The sequence below is a fragment of the Diuraphis noxia genome, unplaced genomic scaffold (genome assembly GCF_037042655.1).
Source record: "Diuraphis noxia isolate RWA-SAM2 unplaced genomic scaffold, SU_Dnox_SAM2 contig0003, whole genome shotgun sequence".
Lineage (NCBI taxonomy): Eukaryota > Metazoa > Arthropoda > Insecta > Hemiptera > Aphididae > Diuraphis > Diuraphis noxia.
Window position 1 is genome coordinate 43,423,231 of NW_028301713.1, and position 20,525 is coordinate 43,443,755.

Genomic DNA, 20,525 nt, shown 5'->3' on the forward strand with positions numbered 1-20,525 from the left:
AATTATTTTATATATACATATATAAATATGAAGATCTTTTTTTATTGGTACAGCATTGTTTTATGTAAATAATATAATAGTTATATATTATATTATTATTTTCTGTCTCTTGAATGAATGTGTAGAGTCTGTTGCTTGGAAAAACTTACAATTGAGTTATACATATTAATATAGTTTAACTTATTTAACTTCAAAGTTGAAAGAACTGAAAAAAAGTTGTGAGTTACCTACCCAAATAACATTTTAAAATATGTATATTTTTTAAAACAGTACAACATAATAATTCCTATGAATTTTTTATATTGTGTGATGAAAAATATTTACTTTGTATTTATATAATTATTTATAATTTTAAAAAGGTGTGTGCTAAATGAAAATGTAAAAACAAACACTAGGTTAGAATGTAAAAAAAGATATTTATTTTTGTTTCACTTTTTGCTGTTGATCGCAAAATTTGCAGTAAATTGTTCTATTTTATTTAATGTTTTGGAAAGTTCATCACTGATCTCTGGTTTATTTTTGATAAATCGTCTCAATTTATTATAATGCATCTGTGCCTGTGTAATCATGAGAACGGGGGTGTTCAATACATTCTTGTTCCATTTCTTCATTCGAGTATATCTTCATAGGCGTGTCCAGGCCTCCATGGCTAGGTAGGCCATTTATAAAATTTAAATTTTTTACTTACTACAACAATCTGTATTTTATAATCTATATTTGTGACTTTTTATTTTTGTATGGAAATTATGTAGCACTATTAACTATTTAGAAATCTGTGTTTCAACCATGGTAGATTATACGCCAAGAGGCCAAGAATCAAGTCACTGGGGAGGCCGGTGCCTTATAGATGACATATTAATAAAACATAAAACTTCAAGTTATTCATGAAAATATTCTAGTTAAACAAGATTTTTTGGCAATGTTTAAATAGAAAATTCTTGGGACAGGGGAATGAGTTTGAGTTAACTAAGTTTGACTTTATGTTAAAGAAACAACATAATTTTATTACTGATGTCTTCAATTGGACTAAGAGTGAAAAGGTTATCTGGAATCTCTTGGCTACTTCTATTTTCTATGTAGTTTTGACAGCGTATGATGACTTGTTTGATTGTGAAAGGTTCTTCATAAGTTTGGCACAGCATGAGTTCTTCTCTTCGCATAAATCAATCAACTATAATTACTTCATTTTTGGGGTTGAATGAATGGTTTTAAGGCCAGTATGTGATAATATTTTTAACTTCAGTTTATTATTTGTTATACTTCACCATTCAGATTCACATAAATAGGTGCAATAAGTCCTAACATTCCTACAGATATCAATAAGTGAGAAGTAGGTACGTATATCCGTCATAGGGTTATTTGTTGCTTTTCAAGCTATTCTGTCGGCTCTCTCATTGCCATAAATTACACAATGATCTGCTATTCATATATGAAGCTCTTATTCTGGTCTTTCGTGTTTTATTTATTGCCTCATAAATGTAAACATAATTTGAGTACAAACAACATGAAATAATTTAATAAGAGATTAAAGGTTTTGATCAAACTGTTTTTAGTTGAAAAGTCAAAAGAAATAAAATAATAATGTCTGTTAAATTGTACATATATTAACTACTTAATTTTAAAAGTATTAATTTACATCACTATACCATACTGTATGAGTTAGGTTAAGTTGTAATTATTTTTTAATTGATTAACATTTGTATTTCTGTAACTAGGCAAACAAATGTATGGCATAGTCCTTTCTGTATTGATTTACATGAAAGTACATTTAAGTGGTTAAGACAGTTTATTGAGAAATATTGCAAACAAATCGAATCTCATCAATCTACACCAAATGAGTATGTATTTATTTTTTTATGTTACCTTAAGCACATAATAAATGATTTCTCATTATTTTGGTGATAAATTTGTTGGCATTTTATTTACTGCTGTTAATAAAAATTAAAAATTAAAAAATGAATAAACTATTTTGGTAAAAAATAGTTAACTTAAAAATTAAAATTAAAATTTTTAAATTAAATTATATATTTTTTGTGTGATAAGTAATTGACAATTAACAATCAAATGTATTCTTGAAAAATGTAATCTAACATTGAAATAGAAAATCTGAACATGTGAAAATTGCTGAAGATTAATGTATTTTATAACATTTTAATGAGTATAAAATTTTTATTTTTAGTATTAATGAAGAAATGTTAATTTTGAGTTTAAATATGCTCAATAATCATCTGTTTTTTGCTCGTGTATCTGGTCATAATTTTTCTAAACTGCTTGGTAATGAAACTAGTCAACTCCGTACACTACTTTTAAAGTAAATATTAATATTATATTTAATTTGTAACATTAAATAAATATCAGTAAAATATAACCAATATTATATTCAGACTTGTAGATTTGCAAGTAAAAGAAGTAGTAGAAAGAAGTTTAATTGATTGTTTATCTACTGGTGCATCACTTCTTTTACCTCCATTATCTGGGCGTCTAAATATTCTCAAATCTCTTCTTGCACAAGATACAAATTTAACTATAGGACAAGTAATATTTATTATATACCTAATAAATATACATCAATTGTTGTCAATAAATTTTTTTTTTCAGCAACTGCTTTTAGATGTCACAGTTTCTAGTTTAAATGATAATAGTCATATTAGTTCATTGTTTCGAGTTAACTCTATGGACCTTTACGAAAACCGATATTCGTCAATTGAAGAAGTTATGAAGCTGTTATTAAAACATTTGACTAACAGTACTGTAAGTAAAATGTGTTAAGAATTTAATTTTTTAACAGATGTACAATAAATAGCTACAAATATAGTGCGCACAATTAACAATTACAACTATCTATATTATTACAAATTTGACATAGTAGTTAATTTCATCATTATATAAATATAAAACTGTTAAAACAATCATTAACTAATTTGGCATTATTTATTGTATAAGAAAAATTGAACTGTTCGTTTTTGTTTGAAATAATTTAATAATTTAATACTATAAAGTGTAAAAAATAAAAAATAAAAATAATAAATAATAAAAAATTTAATAACCATCAATGGTTAGTAAACTGAACTACACATTTTATTTTTTTAAGGTAACTTTGTTGGAGTCAAATAATTCTCCTACATTTAAAAAAGTGAACAAATTGGATATGATACTTACTTCACTTCATAAGTCATTGTTATCACATTTATTGGCGTATAATATAAAGCCGTATCATCTAAGTAATGTAAGTATTAAAATAATAATAATAATAATAATAAATATTAATGTATAGCTATTGCTTACTATATATATTTTTATGGAAGTAAATATTTTCATAAATAAAAGTTGCTTTTTTAGGTATTAAATAATTTCACAATTTTAATTTGAAAATATCTACCACAATGTATAGGTATAAGTATATATATTTTTAAGCAAAATCAATTACCTTTTGTAATTAATGATTGTATTCATTACATATCCTTTTTGGTTTATATCGCAGTCATTTTTCATGTTCTTTTTTTTTGTTAATTAGGTAAGTTATTGTAATGCAGGGGTCGTCAACCAGTTGACTGATTGATCTTTACAGGAATACATCATATTTTAAATCAATCACGTCAATAATGGTTGTTCATGTGCTTAAATTACGCACACTTTTACGCTTTATAATATAAAAATTAAAGTATTTATTATCAAAGAAAAAAGTACAATTTTTAATGGAGAAATAATAAAATAAGTATACAACATACAATTTATTATTATGCTGCAAGTAATATTGTAAATAATATACCTAAAAAAATAGTGGTTGAACACTAGATACTTAAAAACTTTAAAGTAGCTCACTTGTTTGAAAGGTTGGCGATCCCTAGTGTAGTGTTTTAGTGTCATATATCATCGAACACTCAATGTATCAGTTTATTAAAAAATAATAATTGAAATATTGATGAATATTGTATATTTTTTTTCAGTCTTGTCTTAGTATGAACCGTCTTTTTGTTAATCATATGGAAGCATACTTATTGTTTGCTAACAAAATATTTACCATGTCCATTGATTCTTATAAAGATGAACATCATATTTTCTATAACGGTATTTAGTTTGATAAATATTTACATTTACACTAAATATATGTATGTTAAATATTAATTATATTTCAGCTGTATTATCTTCATCAATAGTTGGAGAAACAATGATTAATACACTAAATTCATTGACATTTTTACAAAGTGAACACATTCAACCTCTCATAACATCTTTAATAAATACAGTTCAATCACTTCATACATTAAATCAAAAGATGTGTTCAAATGGTATACTGGATGATATAAGAAGACCTGACAAATTAAACAATTTTTGTTCTAATCAATATTTTAAATTTTATTTTGTTTGTGTTATTTATAGGCACAATAATTTTAAATCTGATATAAGTTAAAAATTTCGTTTGAAAAATGTATAATAGCTTATTTTTAAATCATATTTCTAGGGAAATATTGAATTAAGTCATGTACTTTATTTCTTATAATTTTTTGAAATCTCATTATTTTTGTTAAGTTAACCCAGTCATAAAAACATTTTAAATGCGAAAAAAATAAACTTTTTTAAATATTTTATTAACATTTTTAAGTAGATAATTACTTCCACGAATCTAAAATTTTTTTTGAAAAGGTATTACTTTTCAAATTAATGAGTTATTCCAAAAAAATTTGACATCTCGTAAAATTATAAAAGATAAACCACTTGATTTAGATAAATGTTATTACAATAAAAACATTTGCTGTTTTGAAATTTTGAAATTATTATGAACTCTAAATTAAAATGAAAAAATATTTTAAATATTGATTAGAACAAAAGTTATTTCATTTGTTAGGCTTTCCTATTACAGTGTATATATGTCTAATATTAATTTGTATTAATTATTGATATTTAGATCCCGAAAAGATGAATGAATCTGTATGGTTTATTGAACTAGAATCGGCATTTTGTTTATTAATTGGTCAGTTAATCAGCTATGGAGTAATAAGTTCACCATTATGTCCATCAGAAATATATAATGAACGTTGGTTAAAAAGCAAATTGTTTTCTTCGGGAATTGAAAAATTAGAAGATAAAAATATATTTGGTAAGATAAAAAAAAATGTGTTTAAATTTTTAAAGCATTTATATATTGTTTTTTTGTGTACGTATCAGCCAGGTTAATCCAAGATAGATTCATCTACTTCTCTTAACTTAAATATTTACATAACTATTTGGATAAAAAGACTTAAATAGGTAACTTCAAAATCTAAATCTAAAATTGTTTTTTTTTTAGGCTAATTTAAGCCCAAAAATATTTCAAATTATAATATGGTTCTAAAATAAAGTAATAGCTTTCATAAATATAATTTTGTAAAAACTATTAACACTGACAAATAGACAAATAAGTATAAAAAAAATAATAATTGAATTTGTTTCTGCTGTATAGTAGGTTTTTAGTGTACTTTTTCATTGAGTAGGTCATGACAGGTGTACTCAGTGCTGGAGGTGGCTTAATATAAGTAGAGAATGTCCTTGATTTCTACAGTTTTCATATAAGGCTTAAATAGTTGTACTGCTTTTAGATGAGGTGGGTTGAGTTCAATTTCTGTGTACCTTTTATATAATACAATTTTATATAACCATGGTAAAAATTTTTGCTTAAGTTTGGTCTTTTAATTTTGCATATACAGGGTGATTTTTTTATCGAAGAACACTCATACTCATACACTCATACTTTTTTAAATAATGAGTGTTCTTCTATAAAAAAATCACCCTGTATATTATCTATATATCTAGTGGCATATTTAAAAAATAAAATTTTTTGGTGGGGTGAGAGAGGTGCCTTCCATGTCTGGACAGCCCCAGACCTAAAAAAAAGGCCTAAATATTGGTATTATCATTTATTTTATAATTTCCTTTTTTAATTTTAGTAAAGTATGTATATTCATTAAATGTTGTACACCTCCGAGAAATCACCCAAAATATGCCACTGTATATACCTACCTTAGTACCTAAATTCAGGGCCGGCCCAAGCAATTTTTAAAAAGTGCCCTCAATCAAATTCTCCATAATAAATTTAATACTTTTTATACTTTCCTACATATTTTGTTTGAAAATCTTATATTTATGAATAGATAAAGGATTGCACAACTTATTTAGATACAATTTATAAACGTATTGGCTGTAACACATACTTTTTTGGTTTTCCGAGTTAATAAATATATATTATTGTATATTATTTTTTAATTATTTGTAATATAATTATAAAAACTGGAAAGTGGAGTAAAATTTATAAAAAAAAATATATAACAGAATATTCTGTCATAGATAATTTAGTCATTTAGCTATATTATTGTCAATTTGAATAAATATTACGCTAAAATTTATAAAATATTCGTATATTAAAAGTGCCCCTGGCAACCGCCCGGTTCGCCCGTATCTTGGGCCGGCATTGCCTACATTAAAAGTATTTTGAATTTAAAATATAACAAATATTACAATAATGAAGTATACAATTGTCATGTATAATATACTTATATTATGCCTAAAGTATTTATGTATTTATAACTTATGAATACTAATAGTATGCTTCATACCTAGAAAAAACAAAAATATAAATGCCAAACCTTTTTTACTTTTTTAGCGTCGGTCCAGTGTGCAACCCACTTTTAGCTATTACCCGATATTGCATTTTTAATAGTTATTATTAAAAGTAATTTATTTCTTAAAATTATCCTTGTCTGATAAAAATTCATCATATTAATTTATGCCACAAAAGCATCTTTCATGTCTGATAAAAATTAGTCAAATATAGTTTACCTGTTTGGGTGATGGGATCTTCACTACTCCTCTTTAAACTGTCTATTTAATAATGGATTTAGGTCATTTTATCGTTTACTCTTATTTTGTATCGCTTTTTCAGTATTTTCCACAAACATTCTATGATTTGGGTATTGGCGTTTGTATAAGGATCAATCTGCTGTAGGTCACTTCTTGGCCCGGCAAAAATAAGGATAGGTCAATTAGTTGTAGGTCACACATTGAACCGGTGCACCTTTTTTAAATACAAATATTAATTGTATTTGTGACATTTATTAACTTTTGTAAAATAAATCAAAAATTTTGTAACTTTGAATTAGTCTCTAAAATTTTTATCTTAATATTATCAATCAATTGTAAGAAATTATTTCGATTTTTTAGATATACATCAGATCATCTAATTGTCATGTAAAATGAACAAATAAATAAGTGCTTATTTTTCATCAAAAAAGTAGTTATATTTATAAAACTAATAAATATAATTTTCAGTGTTTTGTTGTAAAACTAATTAAAAAAACCACTGTAAAAATAAAAATTGTGTGAACAACACCAATATAAGTTATAATATTTGTATATAAATATAAGTGGAGGGGCGTATTATTTTTGACAATTAGCCACTAGGAAATTTATCTGTGTAAAAAAAAAGATCATTGTAAAATCAGTAAGTTGCTCCGCTCAGAATCTAAAATATTATAAAAACATAAGCAATTATACCATCCAAATTTAAAATGCTTATAATAGCTTAAAAAATTTTAACATTCTAGTGTGTATAATATATTATTATGTAAACAATGTTGGAAAATTTTATGTTTCTGAATAAACTATTTTTTGAATTATAAAAATTTAAATGATTTAACAACAAATTATTATTTTTAATTTTAATTTCCTATTTTGGCATAATATGTATTTCAAACGTCTATAAAAAAAATTGTGACTGTGTTTTTATAGTCTTAAATTACTGAATGATCATTGTATGATAGTCAGTATTTAGATTCAAGTATTTCTGAATTAAAAAAATAAAAACAAAATTGATATTATCAAAAACTGATTTTTTTATTTATTTATTTCGTTTGGCATGGATATCAAACACATAATACACTATTCACTTTCTAACTTTAACGAATACAGAATAATAAAATAAAACAAAACAAAATAAAAACAGGCCATAAGGTTCTGGTAGTACACATTTAGCTGTTAAATATATTATATAAATTGTAAACGTAAGTAAAATAAAATAAATAAAACAACATATAATAATATTGTTATAAATAATGGTTAATTATAAGTCTAAATCAAGTTCTATTAGCCATTCTATTGCCTCTTTGGTAACTGATTGAAAAACTAATGGTACCTTAATATTCCTGTTTTCCCTCCATTTTCTGTTAGTTTTTCCTTATACTTAAGAAAGGAACAGGAATTTTCTATTTTTAATATTGCAATTTGATCACTATTAACTGAGCAACATTTATTACCAATAACCTCCTCAAATAGTACAATTTTGAAGTTATAGAAAATTTACTATCAAAAATTGTTTTTATTTTTTTAAACTCGTTAAACTAATATACCACTTGCTCTACTATCGACAGTTATATTACTCTATAATTGTATGTATATAAAAAATATACAATTACAGAAAGCATATAATACTTTTTTTTATCTTGTGTATTTTAGATGGCATAGAAGATCGATTGAAATGTATTACAATTCAAGGGTTTGCTGTGTTGGAACATGAACTGCATTTTATACCTTTACCATATTTAAGTTTATTAAAATATATATTATGTGATTATGAACAAAATGAAGATAATTCAGTATTAGCTATCTGCAAGAATTTTAAGGATAAATATGAAAATTTTTTAAAAGATACTAAGTATAATATGATAACACGTTTAACATTACCATTGTTTTACATTACATTGATAAAAATTGATGGTAGACCTATTAAAGAGTTAGTAAATCATATTTATTTATATCTATCTATATACATGTATAAAGTATAATATTTTTATTTGCAGCTTGGTGTTTAATAAAAAACTTGTTTCTTTTATAAATGATATTTGTATGAAGATGTTTTTTGCTATTGTTAATAATAATACTGAAAAATCTGCCACATTTTCTGAAAATAGTGAGTGATGAGTATTTAGCAATTTAAGATACATTTATTTATTTATAATGTTTTTTTATTTTATTTTCAAGGTTCCACAAATTCTGTGATGGATGAGTATCTGTGCTTAAATATTTCTAGTAAATGTTGTTTTTTGTTGACTGCAGTTCGTGGAATGCATAGCGATCCATCATTACCTAATAAACATCTTTTAAAAGAGTATGAATCTTAAATGATTAAATAAATTTAAAAAATTTAAAACTTTATTAAGCTCATTAATCTAAAAATATAAAGATATCATAATATATTTATGAAATGCCATTCAAATGGTTTAAAACATACATTTTTCTAGTGATTTGACTGCAGCTAACAAATCAGTATTAGAATCAGTTTTAGAGTTTGTTTTTGAATCTAATCAAGCTACCAATCCTTACGCATTAATACAGGCATCAGAAATAGAAGAAATCAGAGCACATGTATGTAAAGTTAATTAATTTTTAAATATTTAGATTATAATATTATCATACAGACAATTTAAGCATTGAAATTTTTTAAAAACTTTTTTTAAATATTTAAGCAGTATAATAATTTAATAAAAATTAAAAATTAACATTAATATAAAACAAGGGTAGTTTTTATATTACCTAGTAAAATACATGGAATATTGTCAAACTCATCATTGGTATATACAATTACTTTAACAATGGAAAGTTGTCATGAATTGTTGATATGTATAACTTTTGAATTCTAAATATTTTTATGAATTTATTATAATACTCATATATTTTATTATTGTACATAATTTTTTTTTTTTACATAATAGGAACGATTGGCTGCCTTTAATCGCATAACAAAAATGTTGAAAATTATTGATTTTGTACAAGACTCATCTAATCATATTTCATTGAGTCATATGTGTAAGGTAAATATAAGAATTATCTTCTATTTTTATCATTAATTACTGATTTGTATTAAGTATTTACCTATGATAATACTTTTTATCAATTAATAATAGGTATTTGAGGCATTCATTTGTGGTCTTTTGGAGTTGTACCAGTCACAATTAATTGGACATAATATTATTGATCATTATTACTCAGCTATTAATACAGTTCCAAGATCAATAAAAAGACAGATACAAAATGCTGTTCTTAATATTTACAAACATTTTGAAATATATTTAAGAATGAATGTAGCGACATCGGAATTATTTTCTATTCAAATATGTATTCTCTCATTACTCAATATGCATTTTACGTCATCAGATTTTGAGTATTTACTGTCAAATAATTTACCTGAAATGTTGGTTAGTACATGTAAACTTCATGTTCCATTTATGTCTACTGATCGATACTCGTTAGTAATAGTAAAAATGACAAGTAATATTTTATACATTTTGGCAGTATCTGGATGGTATGTTGTTTTCTTCAAACCTTATTTTTACTAAAATGTAATTATTTAGTTAATACAGTTTTTTTTATTTAGCAATGCAAATTCTAGTTTTGAAAGTATTAGAGCAATTTTTGTGAATGTGCATAATCTTTTAGATATACTAATAAATTCAAGACAATGTTCTATTATGGAAAAAACTTTCTCTGAGAATCCAAATAATATGCTAGTTGAAGGGTAAGTGAAGCGTAACTTATATTATATAAACTATATTTTTGTTTAATAAATCATATTACTTTAAGGATAAACTCTTCAGATTCATATCCAGTGCAAAGTTATATTTGTGATTTATTATCATTTGTTTTACAATGCACATCATTTTCTCCTTTGTATATAAGTTCTCACCAATGGACTGAAACTCTTCTTCGTTTAGCTCAATGTTCTAGTACTATGTTTTTAGCAGAACATTTTCGCTGCAAACTGTTAATTTTGAGATTATTACGTCAAATTTTGCCCTGTTTAAACTCATCCAATAGTGGTCGTAAAAAAGTATGTATTAAAATTTATCAATTTTAAATTATGTAGTTTTTAATTTATAGTTTTCATAAAATTATAATATTTTGATCTGTTCCCTTTTCTGTATGATTTTCTACGAAAATAAAAAAAATATATATATATTGAAATTAATGTGGTCTATTTAATTTTTTTCTTTTTTATCTTTATATTACTTATTAGATTAATAATTCTGATTTTTAATTTCAAGAATTAATTATTTATAACTATTAGTTAATAAATTATATAGATATGAGTAACAAGTATATCCACTAACTATTAAATTGTTAAACTTAATATTAGTATCACAGTGGCTTAGTTTAGTTTGTGTGGTCCAATAATTAATGAAGTGGGGGACGAGGTGACCAAGTGGTCTAACGCGTCGGCTGTGGTTCAGCCGGACTGGGTTCGATCCTCGACCATCAGGTGACATTCTTCTCCCGGAAAGTCACGGTGTCCGGAGAACAAGTGCCGCCATCCCCCTCTCCGGAGCATGGCAGAAACCTACGGGTGCCCCAATAAAAATTCTGCCAAAACTCACCACATGTAACACACCTACCGTTCCATAAACCTACAGTCCACCCCCTTCCAAATGGCCTAAGTTGCCATTATTAAAAAAAAAAAAAATTAATGAAGTTTCTTCCCCCGAAAAACTGTAATTTTAAATAGAAATTTTCTTGGCAACCTTTTTTGATGGATTACAATTAATAATTAAACAAATAATTTTATGATTTGTTGAATTATTGATGTTTTGAATGAATTTAACTTTAGATAGTGAAGACACTTTTTGAACAATTGGGTAATTATATGTGGTTAATTCCACAACAAGTTGAAAACTTAACTGCATATTTGAAACAAGAAGACTTAGATAAACAAATGGGTAACATATCTTTAAATGGTAAGAAAATATTTAGCTTAATTTTAATTTTGACTATTTTTACGATTTTTACGATTATTTATCTTTTAGATTCAAATGATAGCATGAGTAATCATAATATTGATATTGGTGAGTTACCATTTTCATTTCATGAAGAAAAGAGTTACAATTGTATTATTGAAGATAGTCATACAGTTATTCATGCTCATGGTGGCAGAGCTTATTCTCTTGGATCTACTCATTTTGAAAGCGGTAATTAAAAAAATTATTAAAATGTAATTAAATTGTACACTTCTTACTTAGTATTTTATTTTAAATTAAAAATATTTATTAGTATTTATTTACTTTAAATGAATTGTTTATATTTAAAAAAGTCTGCTATTTTTATAAGTAGTAATATATTTTTGATGCTAAAAATGTACTATTGATCTCTAAAAGCAGACTTAGAGTTCATAGGTTCACGATTTTTATTTATTTTATTTTACTTTTTATTATTTTTATTGTTTTTTTTTAAAACTATTTGATGTCATTGTTTATAATTAAATCTACAGGCTAAAATTATTTTGTTTTTATTTTAGGCGTATATCAATGGAAATTTTTTATTTTAAAAGAACATAAAGGCAACGAAGGTTCATGTATCGGTATATCAAGATATCCCATCAAAGACCAAAATTATAGAACCACTTCTGATATGTGGCTGTACAGAGCTTATAAGTATTTATTCAGTTTCATTTAATTACATTTGTTTATATATTTGTACTTTGTTAGTTGATTACATAATAACCAACATGTTTTATTTTTGTTGTAGTGGTCATTTATATCATGGTGGTCAGTTATCTCTTATACTTAAAACATTTACTCAAGGTGACTACATTACTGCAATTTTTGATACTGAATCAAGAACTCTTAGTTTTGCTAAAAATAATGACTATCCAGTCGTAGCATTCCAAAACATAGATACCAAAACAAAGCTTTATCCTTGTGTATTATGTTACAGCACTGCTGCTGGACAAAAGGTAAAACACATTTTTAAACATTTATTTGAAAGTCATTATATGAATTAATTTATTATTTCAGATTAAAATAAGTGATTATAGAGTTGAGCGAAATAAAAACTCTGAACTTTTTGCTGGAGAACCTTATTTAGCACCTATGTTTACATGTATTGTTGAAAATTATATTACAATTATACGAATATTGCATAACACCGATCAATGGTTAATTGAGGTAATTATTTTTTATTAATCACATATATTATATTTGTATTAGTTGATGTTATTAATAAAATTTCTTAACTTAGCGATATTTATGGTTACCATCATTACTTGTTTTTATTTTTATTTGATAGGTAAAAAAATATTAAATCTAAGTTTTGATATTATTAAATTTTTTAATTATTTCCTCTTTCAAACTAAAACCATGCTATAAAATTAACATAAATAATTTATTTCAAATTGTATTGGTTTAAATTTGTTATAATTTAATAGGTGAATGAGTGTCTTTTAGAACAACTTTCATTTTTAAAAGGAGTCCTACCAGAAGTACGTTTTAAAGAAAGAATATTAGATATATCTGGATCTATTCAAAAAGAACCAATTTGTGAACAAATTAAAGAGGTTGATATACATTTATTATGTGAAAAAGTATGGCCTGCATTAGCAGTAATCGGAGGCCTTGATCGTGGTCTAAGAGTAGATGGAAGATGTTATGATTTGGATCAAAAATCATTTGGCACCATAATGGGAACTTTAAAAAAGGGTTTCACTACAGCAAAAGTGATGCGGGAAGACAAAAATGATACTGTCAGGTTGTGTAAACATTTTAATTCACATTTTAAGATATACATTATTATGCCTACTTAATATTAAGTACTATATATATATAGACATTATAAAATATTAAATGCTGTATCTTTTTTTGTTTTTTAGTGATGTTTTATTTCAATCATTATTACCATGTAATATTATTAAATTTAATCCTACGCGATTGGAACATATTCCACCATTATTATTGTATTCAATTGGACGATTAAGTGGCATCACAAATGAAGTATTCTCATATTATAAAATTAAATACTATTTCACATTAAATAAATTAAATGTAATTCTAGTTGGTGCTTCCAAATATTTCTCAAATTAATAAGACATCTGATAAATGTTGTGAAGAAAATACTGTTGATTCATTGGACTTGTTCTCTAGTCAAATGGTTATGAATATCTTGGATCAATTATCAGAAATAAATACTAACCCATCCTCAAGTAGTACAAAAGATTTAGGAGTAAACTCTACAACCAAGTATATATTAATTAATTAATTAAATTATTTTTATTAAATTATATTTTTTCATGTAATTTGCAGGGAAGTTTATAATGTTTCTCTAGCTGATGAAACTAAACTATTTAAATTATGTGCATTACAGACTAATGCATTAAAAAGTCTAGAAGTTATAATGACTAGTTCTATGTGTATTGATATATTAGTCAGTCCTATTTCTTTAAAGTCGAAACAATCAACTGATGCTAATAAAAATGCAATCTGTGATAATAAAAAGAAACATGATGATACAAAGGAAAATGATATTATGAGTATCATTTTAATATTTCTTTTCAGGTAAATAGTAAATAATATTCTGTAAAGAGATATATTTTTTTATCTAGTATGACATTAATAGTATTTATATTTTTAAAATGTATTTATACATATTATAATTTTTGTTATAGATGTGCTTTTGAAAAAAGTCTATGCTCGAAGTATTTAGTTGTTGAAACAGATGTGATTGAATCTGAAAGAATACTAAACATACTTTATAATAATTATCTTAAAGAATGTGCTGAAAATAAATACAAAATACCAGATTTACAAAATCGTTTAAAGACTTTAATAAGTTTTCAAGAAAATACTAATGTGAAACGAAGGGAATCTGTAAATAATTATAAAAATAATTATATACATAAAAATAATTAATTATATAATTTAAAATTACCTTCATATTTTTTTTAAGATTTCTGGGGACACATCTAGAACTACTGATGATACTCCCAGAAGAATTGGAAGATCTCGACGTAATATGCTACATCGATCAAACACCATATACATATGCCCTAATAGTACAAATAATACTAATAACACAAATAATATAAATAATATTGTTCCTAGTGAAAATAGGGAACGAATTCCATCCATAGCAATTCCTCTTATCGAAATGGGATTTTCTAATAGGCTAGTTCAAAGAGCTATTGCTGCTTTAGGTATTTATCTTAGTTTTTTTGATATTTTATTAATCTTTAATTTTAAAATTATTTTTATTTTTCTTAGGTAACATTTGGGAATCCATGCCACGAAATGTAGCTATAAATAGCTTAGCAACTTGGATGATAGAACACCCATGCATACAAGAAACTAATTTTGAAAGCTCAGACACTAATACAGAAACTAGGGTATGTTAAACCAGTATCATATTTTAACAAAGGTTAACCAAGTATGTTTTTAGCTACTGCATCCTCCAGCTGTGAGAATGCCATATTATGGCTCTCGATCGGAACATCTCCTTGAAGACAGCCCTTTAGATTTAGCTCCTCGTAGACTGATAGCTCCTAGAAGACGTCTTAGAGAACTTTCTACAGACCTAGCAATGTATAGAGCTCCAAACTTACTGGTGGATGAAGATATGTCTGATGAGCCTATGAATAGATCTATTGCAAGCATAGTTTCAATTGCTTCAGATCTGGAACAACCTGAATCTCCTTCGGTAATTAAATATCTTTAAAAATTATGCTTTGTTGGTCAAATTTAAAGGGAGCTGCTGGATTCCACTGTCAAAAAAAAAAAAAATTTCCATGAATAGTTGCTTTGATACATAAATCCTTTTCATAGTGTGTTTTTTGTTATTTTCTGCTGTGATGACTGCGATTTCACTTATATGTATTAATTTAGCGAAGAAAACAAAATAATACAATTGTAGTTTTGTGGTTGCCGTGGGCATAGGCGCAATTAGGTGGTGGATAGGGGGGATTTCCCCCCCAAATATTTATCCAGCTTCCACATAATAGGTGCAAATATACCAGTGGTTCCCAACCTTTTATGAGTGTGACCCTAAAATTTGAAATTTAACTTTTGGCAACCAAAAAAAAAAGAACATAATTTTTTTTCTTCCGAAATTGAAATTATAATTTAATAAAATATAATATGTAAATGTAAGAAAAGCTTTCGCGACCCACCATGAAAACCTATGCGACCCTAATTTAGGTCGCGATCCAAGGTTGGGAACCGCTGAAATATACATTAAAAAAGTAAGCCATGACTTACGAATTTTTTTTATAAGTAGGTCTTTGTAGCTTATAAAACTATAGCCCCCCCCCCCCCCCAACAAAAAAAATCGACCCTTGTTGCGCCGATGGCCATGGGCTCTATATCCCTCTCTGTTAATAAGACTAATTTACATTCATATTTTGTCTAGGTCTTCCCTTTTTGTTATTTCATTATCCGCTTCTATGTATTAATACATAAATATCTATTATTGAAAATACAGTTAATAATTATAATTATATAGTTTGAATTTAAAGAAATGTATGGTTACTGTGTAATACTATATGAATTCATTATTTATTTAGGAAACTCCTCCACGTATGCCTACCCCAAATTTAGAAAATTCTGTAGTATTCGATCCTTTTACATCTCGTATTGATGGTGCAGTTTTACCACCAATGAGGCGAAACTCAGGACTCAATGTTACAGAACTTCGAGTATCGACTGAGATAGTTGATTCTGAACCAGAAAGTTCACAAATACTTAGATCTAGTAAGAGTTTTTATATATTATTTTACATTATAAGATATTATATACATTTTTTCTTAATTTATATTTATGTATTACAGCTGTTGATGCCTCTTGTATAAACTGCCAAGAAAAAATTGAAAAATTAAAAACTTCTGATTTTATTAAACCCAAAAAATCTTTAACGTCTGATTTTACTCAAGGTACTTTCATTTTGTTATATTTTATAGATTAAATATAAGCTTGTTTACAGGAAATATTTGAGACAAAAAGCATGTATAAAACAATGTTGAATGACAGAAATTCTTTCATTTCTGTAATTATTTACAAAACTATTATTTTTACTATTTTCTAATTTTTGATAATTGTTTTACCGAAAAAATACATTAGTTACTATATTTTATACTAAAAAATAAATAAACATATTATTAAAATCAATTTTTTAAAGCAGTAACATTTCTTTTGAAAATGTATCCAATATTTATGTTCTTGTGATACCTTTAACATAACTCATACAGTTTTTCTTCATTAGTCATTGATTTCATTATTGTTAGTGGCACACTAAAATTTTTGAGTTTTTGTTTTGCTTTCCATCACTTTTTATTTCAAGTTTAGTTTTATCAATTAGCTGCCAAAACTGTTTGGTGCTTGTGACCTACAATGTAAGAAAATGTATTGTTTTAACCACAAGTATGTTTATTGACCACAACTCACAGGCTACAAAAGGCATATTTTTAAATGGGTATAACATGTTTGGCAAACAAAAAAGCAGTGATAACAAGGACAGATGCTAATTTTAAAAGAGCAACTTACAATATTTAAATAACATATCAAAAAAGATTGATAAATCAATGAAAAGAAAACAATCCATATGATTTTATCTCGGAAAGAGTATCCACAAAACACAACAGAAATAGACATTTTTTTTTCAAAATATTCCCTAATTTTAAGTATGTAGATTTAGAAGTGTGTATAGACATAAATATGTAATAAAATAATCCCAGCAGCAAAATTCTATTTTTTATAAATTCAATTATTTATGAGGACACCACACTTGCTTGTGTTGTCTCACCAGTCTTATAAACACATAACATAGCAAATTTTACATTCTAAATAATTGATTTAATTCTGTTTTAATACATATTGGAGTGAATTGTAGTAAATATCATTAAATTTTTGTCTTATAAAATTGACTTATAAATATTTACTATCCAGTAATATGATGGTAATTTTGTATTTATAATTTTATAATGCTTAAGCTATATTATATAATATTTATGTTTATTATTTCAAATTTTATTAATTTTTTCATTTCAGTTTCTAAATTAATGGATCTCTATAATTATCTTAATAAGCCATTTGATATGAATGCAATCCATGAACAATTGAATTCCTGTAAGTTTAAGCCTGAGAGTATAGAAGATAATAGCATGGACAAACTTGGAATGGAGGTTGTTCCATCGCTCACAAGCATTGAGGGTAGTTATCTAAAAACATCTCAACATTCTTCCATATTTAAATCTTTGGCCCTGGAGGCGGCATTAATGACATCAGCAGAAGAACGTACAAAAGCTATTAATCGAGTATTTCATACAATGTCACACTTAGTATCTAGAAATATTGTTATAAATATTTTAATGTCACTTATTCATTGGACATTTGAAAGTGGAGATATAGTCACATGGAAACTGGACAAACTTGGTTTTACAAATGTACCCAAAATAGTGCAATTCATACGACTTCTACTTATTATGAATGTGTGGACTGATAGAGAATACAAAGAAAATGAAATGTTGCCGAATAAATTAGAAAATAATATTTTAGGACTATTATCAAACATAATAATAGCATTAGCTGAACATTATCGACCAGCTTATAACTATGCAATATCCATACCAGTTCAAGTAAGTTTATTTTGTATATTATGGACGAATTTAAAAAAAATGTTATAGCAAAAATTAGGATTGTGGTAGTTTATGGATAAGCCTACTTTAAATTAGTAAATTATTTTATGATATTGAATTTAAAAACATTAATAAATCATCAAAATCAAAAAATTATCCGGGATGAAGATTTGAGTTATCATTTACAGTTTTAAAGTATTCCCTATAAAGTTGTATGCTTATCGAATTTTATAAATGGTTTTTAAGTATTTTTAATTTGACAATATACGGGAACTGCATCGCATTTTCTTTTATCTTAAGTATAATGTATCATATTGCTATAATTTATTAATAAAAATCATAAAATTGGCCAGCATTAAGTAATATAGTAAGGGGCCATGGACAACTCCCACTTACACTGCCCTTTTATATAGATTTTGTTAATTTTTACCTTATAAATAAAAACAATAAAGAAATATATAAAAGAAATTAAATTTTAATTACTGTATTTCAAACACCCAATGTATCTGTTAACCATTTTATTATATTATAATATAATATGTATATAATAATAATAATTTTTTTTTATTTCATTCTTAGGATATTTTTACCATGGCAAGTGAAGGAAATTTAAAAATGCAACATAATTTTAAAGTTACCAAATTGATTATTAATGAATTTGTAAAAAAACTTAATATATTTTCAAAGCATGGTAAATTACAAATCTTTATAGTTTTATTTAGTAAAACTAAATATATTGAATAAATTATAAAAAATTTTCAGATGAAACTGAAGCATTGAGTCCAAATGATAATGATAATAAACCATCAGTTAAAATGCTAGTTAATGCGTTATCTGCATGTTTATTGTCACATGTTGTTAGCAATGATATTAAACATTGGGCATGTAAACAATTAGTAAGTTAATTATATATATATATATATATATATTATTTGGTTTATTGAAAGTCCCTGGGATAATTTTTGTATGATGGTGAGCTAATATACTGAGCAGTTAAAAATTAGATTCAAACTTTTTTTATAAGAATACATTAACTAAAAATAGTTAAGTTATTAAATTTTTTGACATAATTTTTTAATACATGGACTGTTTAGGTATTTTCTGTATAAAGACTATGAAAAACAGTAAACTGTTGATGATCTGTGGTCTTCCATAGAACTATCTACTGTACTACAAATAGTATTTATGTACAACGTATATATTGGTAAAAATTAATGTAAATATTATATACGGCAAGGTAGCAATAACTCAAAAATGTTGTCGACTCAATTTTTTTTATATTCCCCTAGAACTTAATTTTGATAAATTCAAGTTGGTTATCTCAAATAATACATATTATCAACTTCAAGTTATTGCGACTCGACTGTATATTTTACTGTACTGTATTCAGGACCCCATTTTTTAAATTAAGATTGTTTCAAACAATAAATTTATATGCTTTAAGTAAAATAAATAAAATTATTTGTATTAAAAATACATATATAAATTAATATGAATGTATATTTTATCAACATATTAATTAAAAAAGTTTTGTATTTAAGTATTTCAGTTAAAATGTGTGGAATTTATAAAAATACATTTCTTGGGCTGATGATAAAATTATATATTATACTTTTACATAAATTATTATTACTGAAATTAAATGTTTTATTTTAGGTGAATATATTAGTTAATAAATCTTTACATAGAAAACAATTAGTTTTACCAAATGAATCTGATTTTCCGGGTGCATTAAAACGACGTCCAATAGTGAAACTCGAAGGACACCAGAATCGTATAAATCATGTAATATGGCAACCGAAAGTAAAATCACTTGCATCTTCGTACGTAATTATTTTGCTTCAAAATATACACATTTATATCCTTATTCAAAATGAGTTTTATTTTAATAGTGGATTTGATGGAACAATGAGGTTATGGAATACTGAATTAACCTTAGAAACGACACTTATGTTTTTTAAATCTACACAAATGTATGGTAATGATTTAAATGGAGAATTGATATCAAAACTTGCATGGTCACCTTCCGGATTATGTATTGCTGCATCAATGGAAGGAACTATCAATATTTATACAGTTCAAAGACGTTAGTACTTTAATTTTTATTAAACTA

At 25.4% G+C, this 20,525-nt stretch overlaps 1 protein-coding gene across 5 annotated transcripts in view; it reads left to right on the plus strand.

The window, feature by feature from the left end:
* The window catches only part of LOC107162428 (putative E3 ubiquitin-protein ligase HERC1), a 33,691-nt gene that overhangs the window by 5,032 nt on the left and 8,134 nt on the right, over positions 1 to 20,525 (plus strand). For all 5 annotated transcript variants that reach the window (XM_015509320.2, XM_015509315.2, XM_015509319.2 and 2 more), the window contains exons 11-46: positions 1,716 to 1,838; positions 2,180 to 2,311; positions 2,385 to 2,535; positions 2,599 to 2,751; positions 3,092 to 3,226; positions 3,948 to 4,068; positions 4,137 to 4,289; positions 4,907 to 5,098; positions 8,485 to 8,761; positions 8,829 to 8,938; positions 9,010 to 9,136; positions 9,270 to 9,393; positions 9,741 to 9,839; positions 9,933 to 10,330; positions 10,403 to 10,543; positions 10,609 to 10,855; positions 11,630 to 11,756; positions 11,826 to 11,987; positions 12,314 to 12,449; positions 12,544 to 12,751; positions 12,813 to 12,962; positions 13,223 to 13,542; positions 13,664 to 13,784; positions 13,846 to 14,030; positions 14,094 to 14,345; positions 14,456 to 14,657; positions 14,737 to 14,983; positions 15,051 to 15,172; positions 15,226 to 15,483; positions 16,346 to 16,532; positions 16,610 to 16,711; positions 17,826 to 18,412; positions 18,992 to 19,103; positions 19,175 to 19,308; positions 20,069 to 20,235; positions 20,305 to 20,498. In XM_015509320.2, the coding sequence (XP_015364806.2) occupies positions 1,716 to 1,838; positions 2,180 to 2,311; positions 2,385 to 2,535; positions 2,599 to 2,751; positions 3,092 to 3,226; positions 3,948 to 4,068; positions 4,137 to 4,289; positions 4,907 to 5,098; positions 8,485 to 8,761; positions 8,829 to 8,938; positions 9,010 to 9,136; positions 9,270 to 9,393; positions 9,741 to 9,839; positions 9,933 to 10,330; positions 10,403 to 10,543; positions 10,609 to 10,855; positions 11,630 to 11,756; positions 11,826 to 11,987; positions 12,314 to 12,449; positions 12,544 to 12,751; positions 12,813 to 12,962; positions 13,223 to 13,542; positions 13,664 to 13,784; positions 13,846 to 14,030; positions 14,094 to 14,345; positions 14,456 to 14,657; positions 14,737 to 14,983; positions 15,051 to 15,172; positions 15,226 to 15,483; positions 16,346 to 16,532; positions 16,610 to 16,711; positions 17,826 to 18,412; positions 18,992 to 19,103; positions 19,175 to 19,308; positions 20,069 to 20,235; positions 20,305 to 20,498 (6,656 nt within the window). The remainder of the gene's footprint in view (positions 1 to 1,715; positions 1,839 to 2,179; positions 2,312 to 2,384; positions 2,536 to 2,598; positions 2,752 to 3,091; positions 3,227 to 3,947; positions 4,069 to 4,136; positions 4,290 to 4,906; positions 5,099 to 8,484; positions 8,762 to 8,828; positions 8,939 to 9,009; positions 9,137 to 9,269; positions 9,394 to 9,740; positions 9,840 to 9,932; positions 10,331 to 10,402; positions 10,544 to 10,608; positions 10,856 to 11,629; positions 11,757 to 11,825; positions 11,988 to 12,313; positions 12,450 to 12,543; positions 12,752 to 12,812; positions 12,963 to 13,222; positions 13,543 to 13,663; positions 13,785 to 13,845; positions 14,031 to 14,093; positions 14,346 to 14,455; positions 14,658 to 14,736; positions 14,984 to 15,050; positions 15,173 to 15,225; positions 15,484 to 16,345; positions 16,533 to 16,609; positions 16,712 to 17,825; positions 18,413 to 18,991; positions 19,104 to 19,174; positions 19,309 to 20,068; positions 20,236 to 20,304; positions 20,499 to 20,525) is intronic.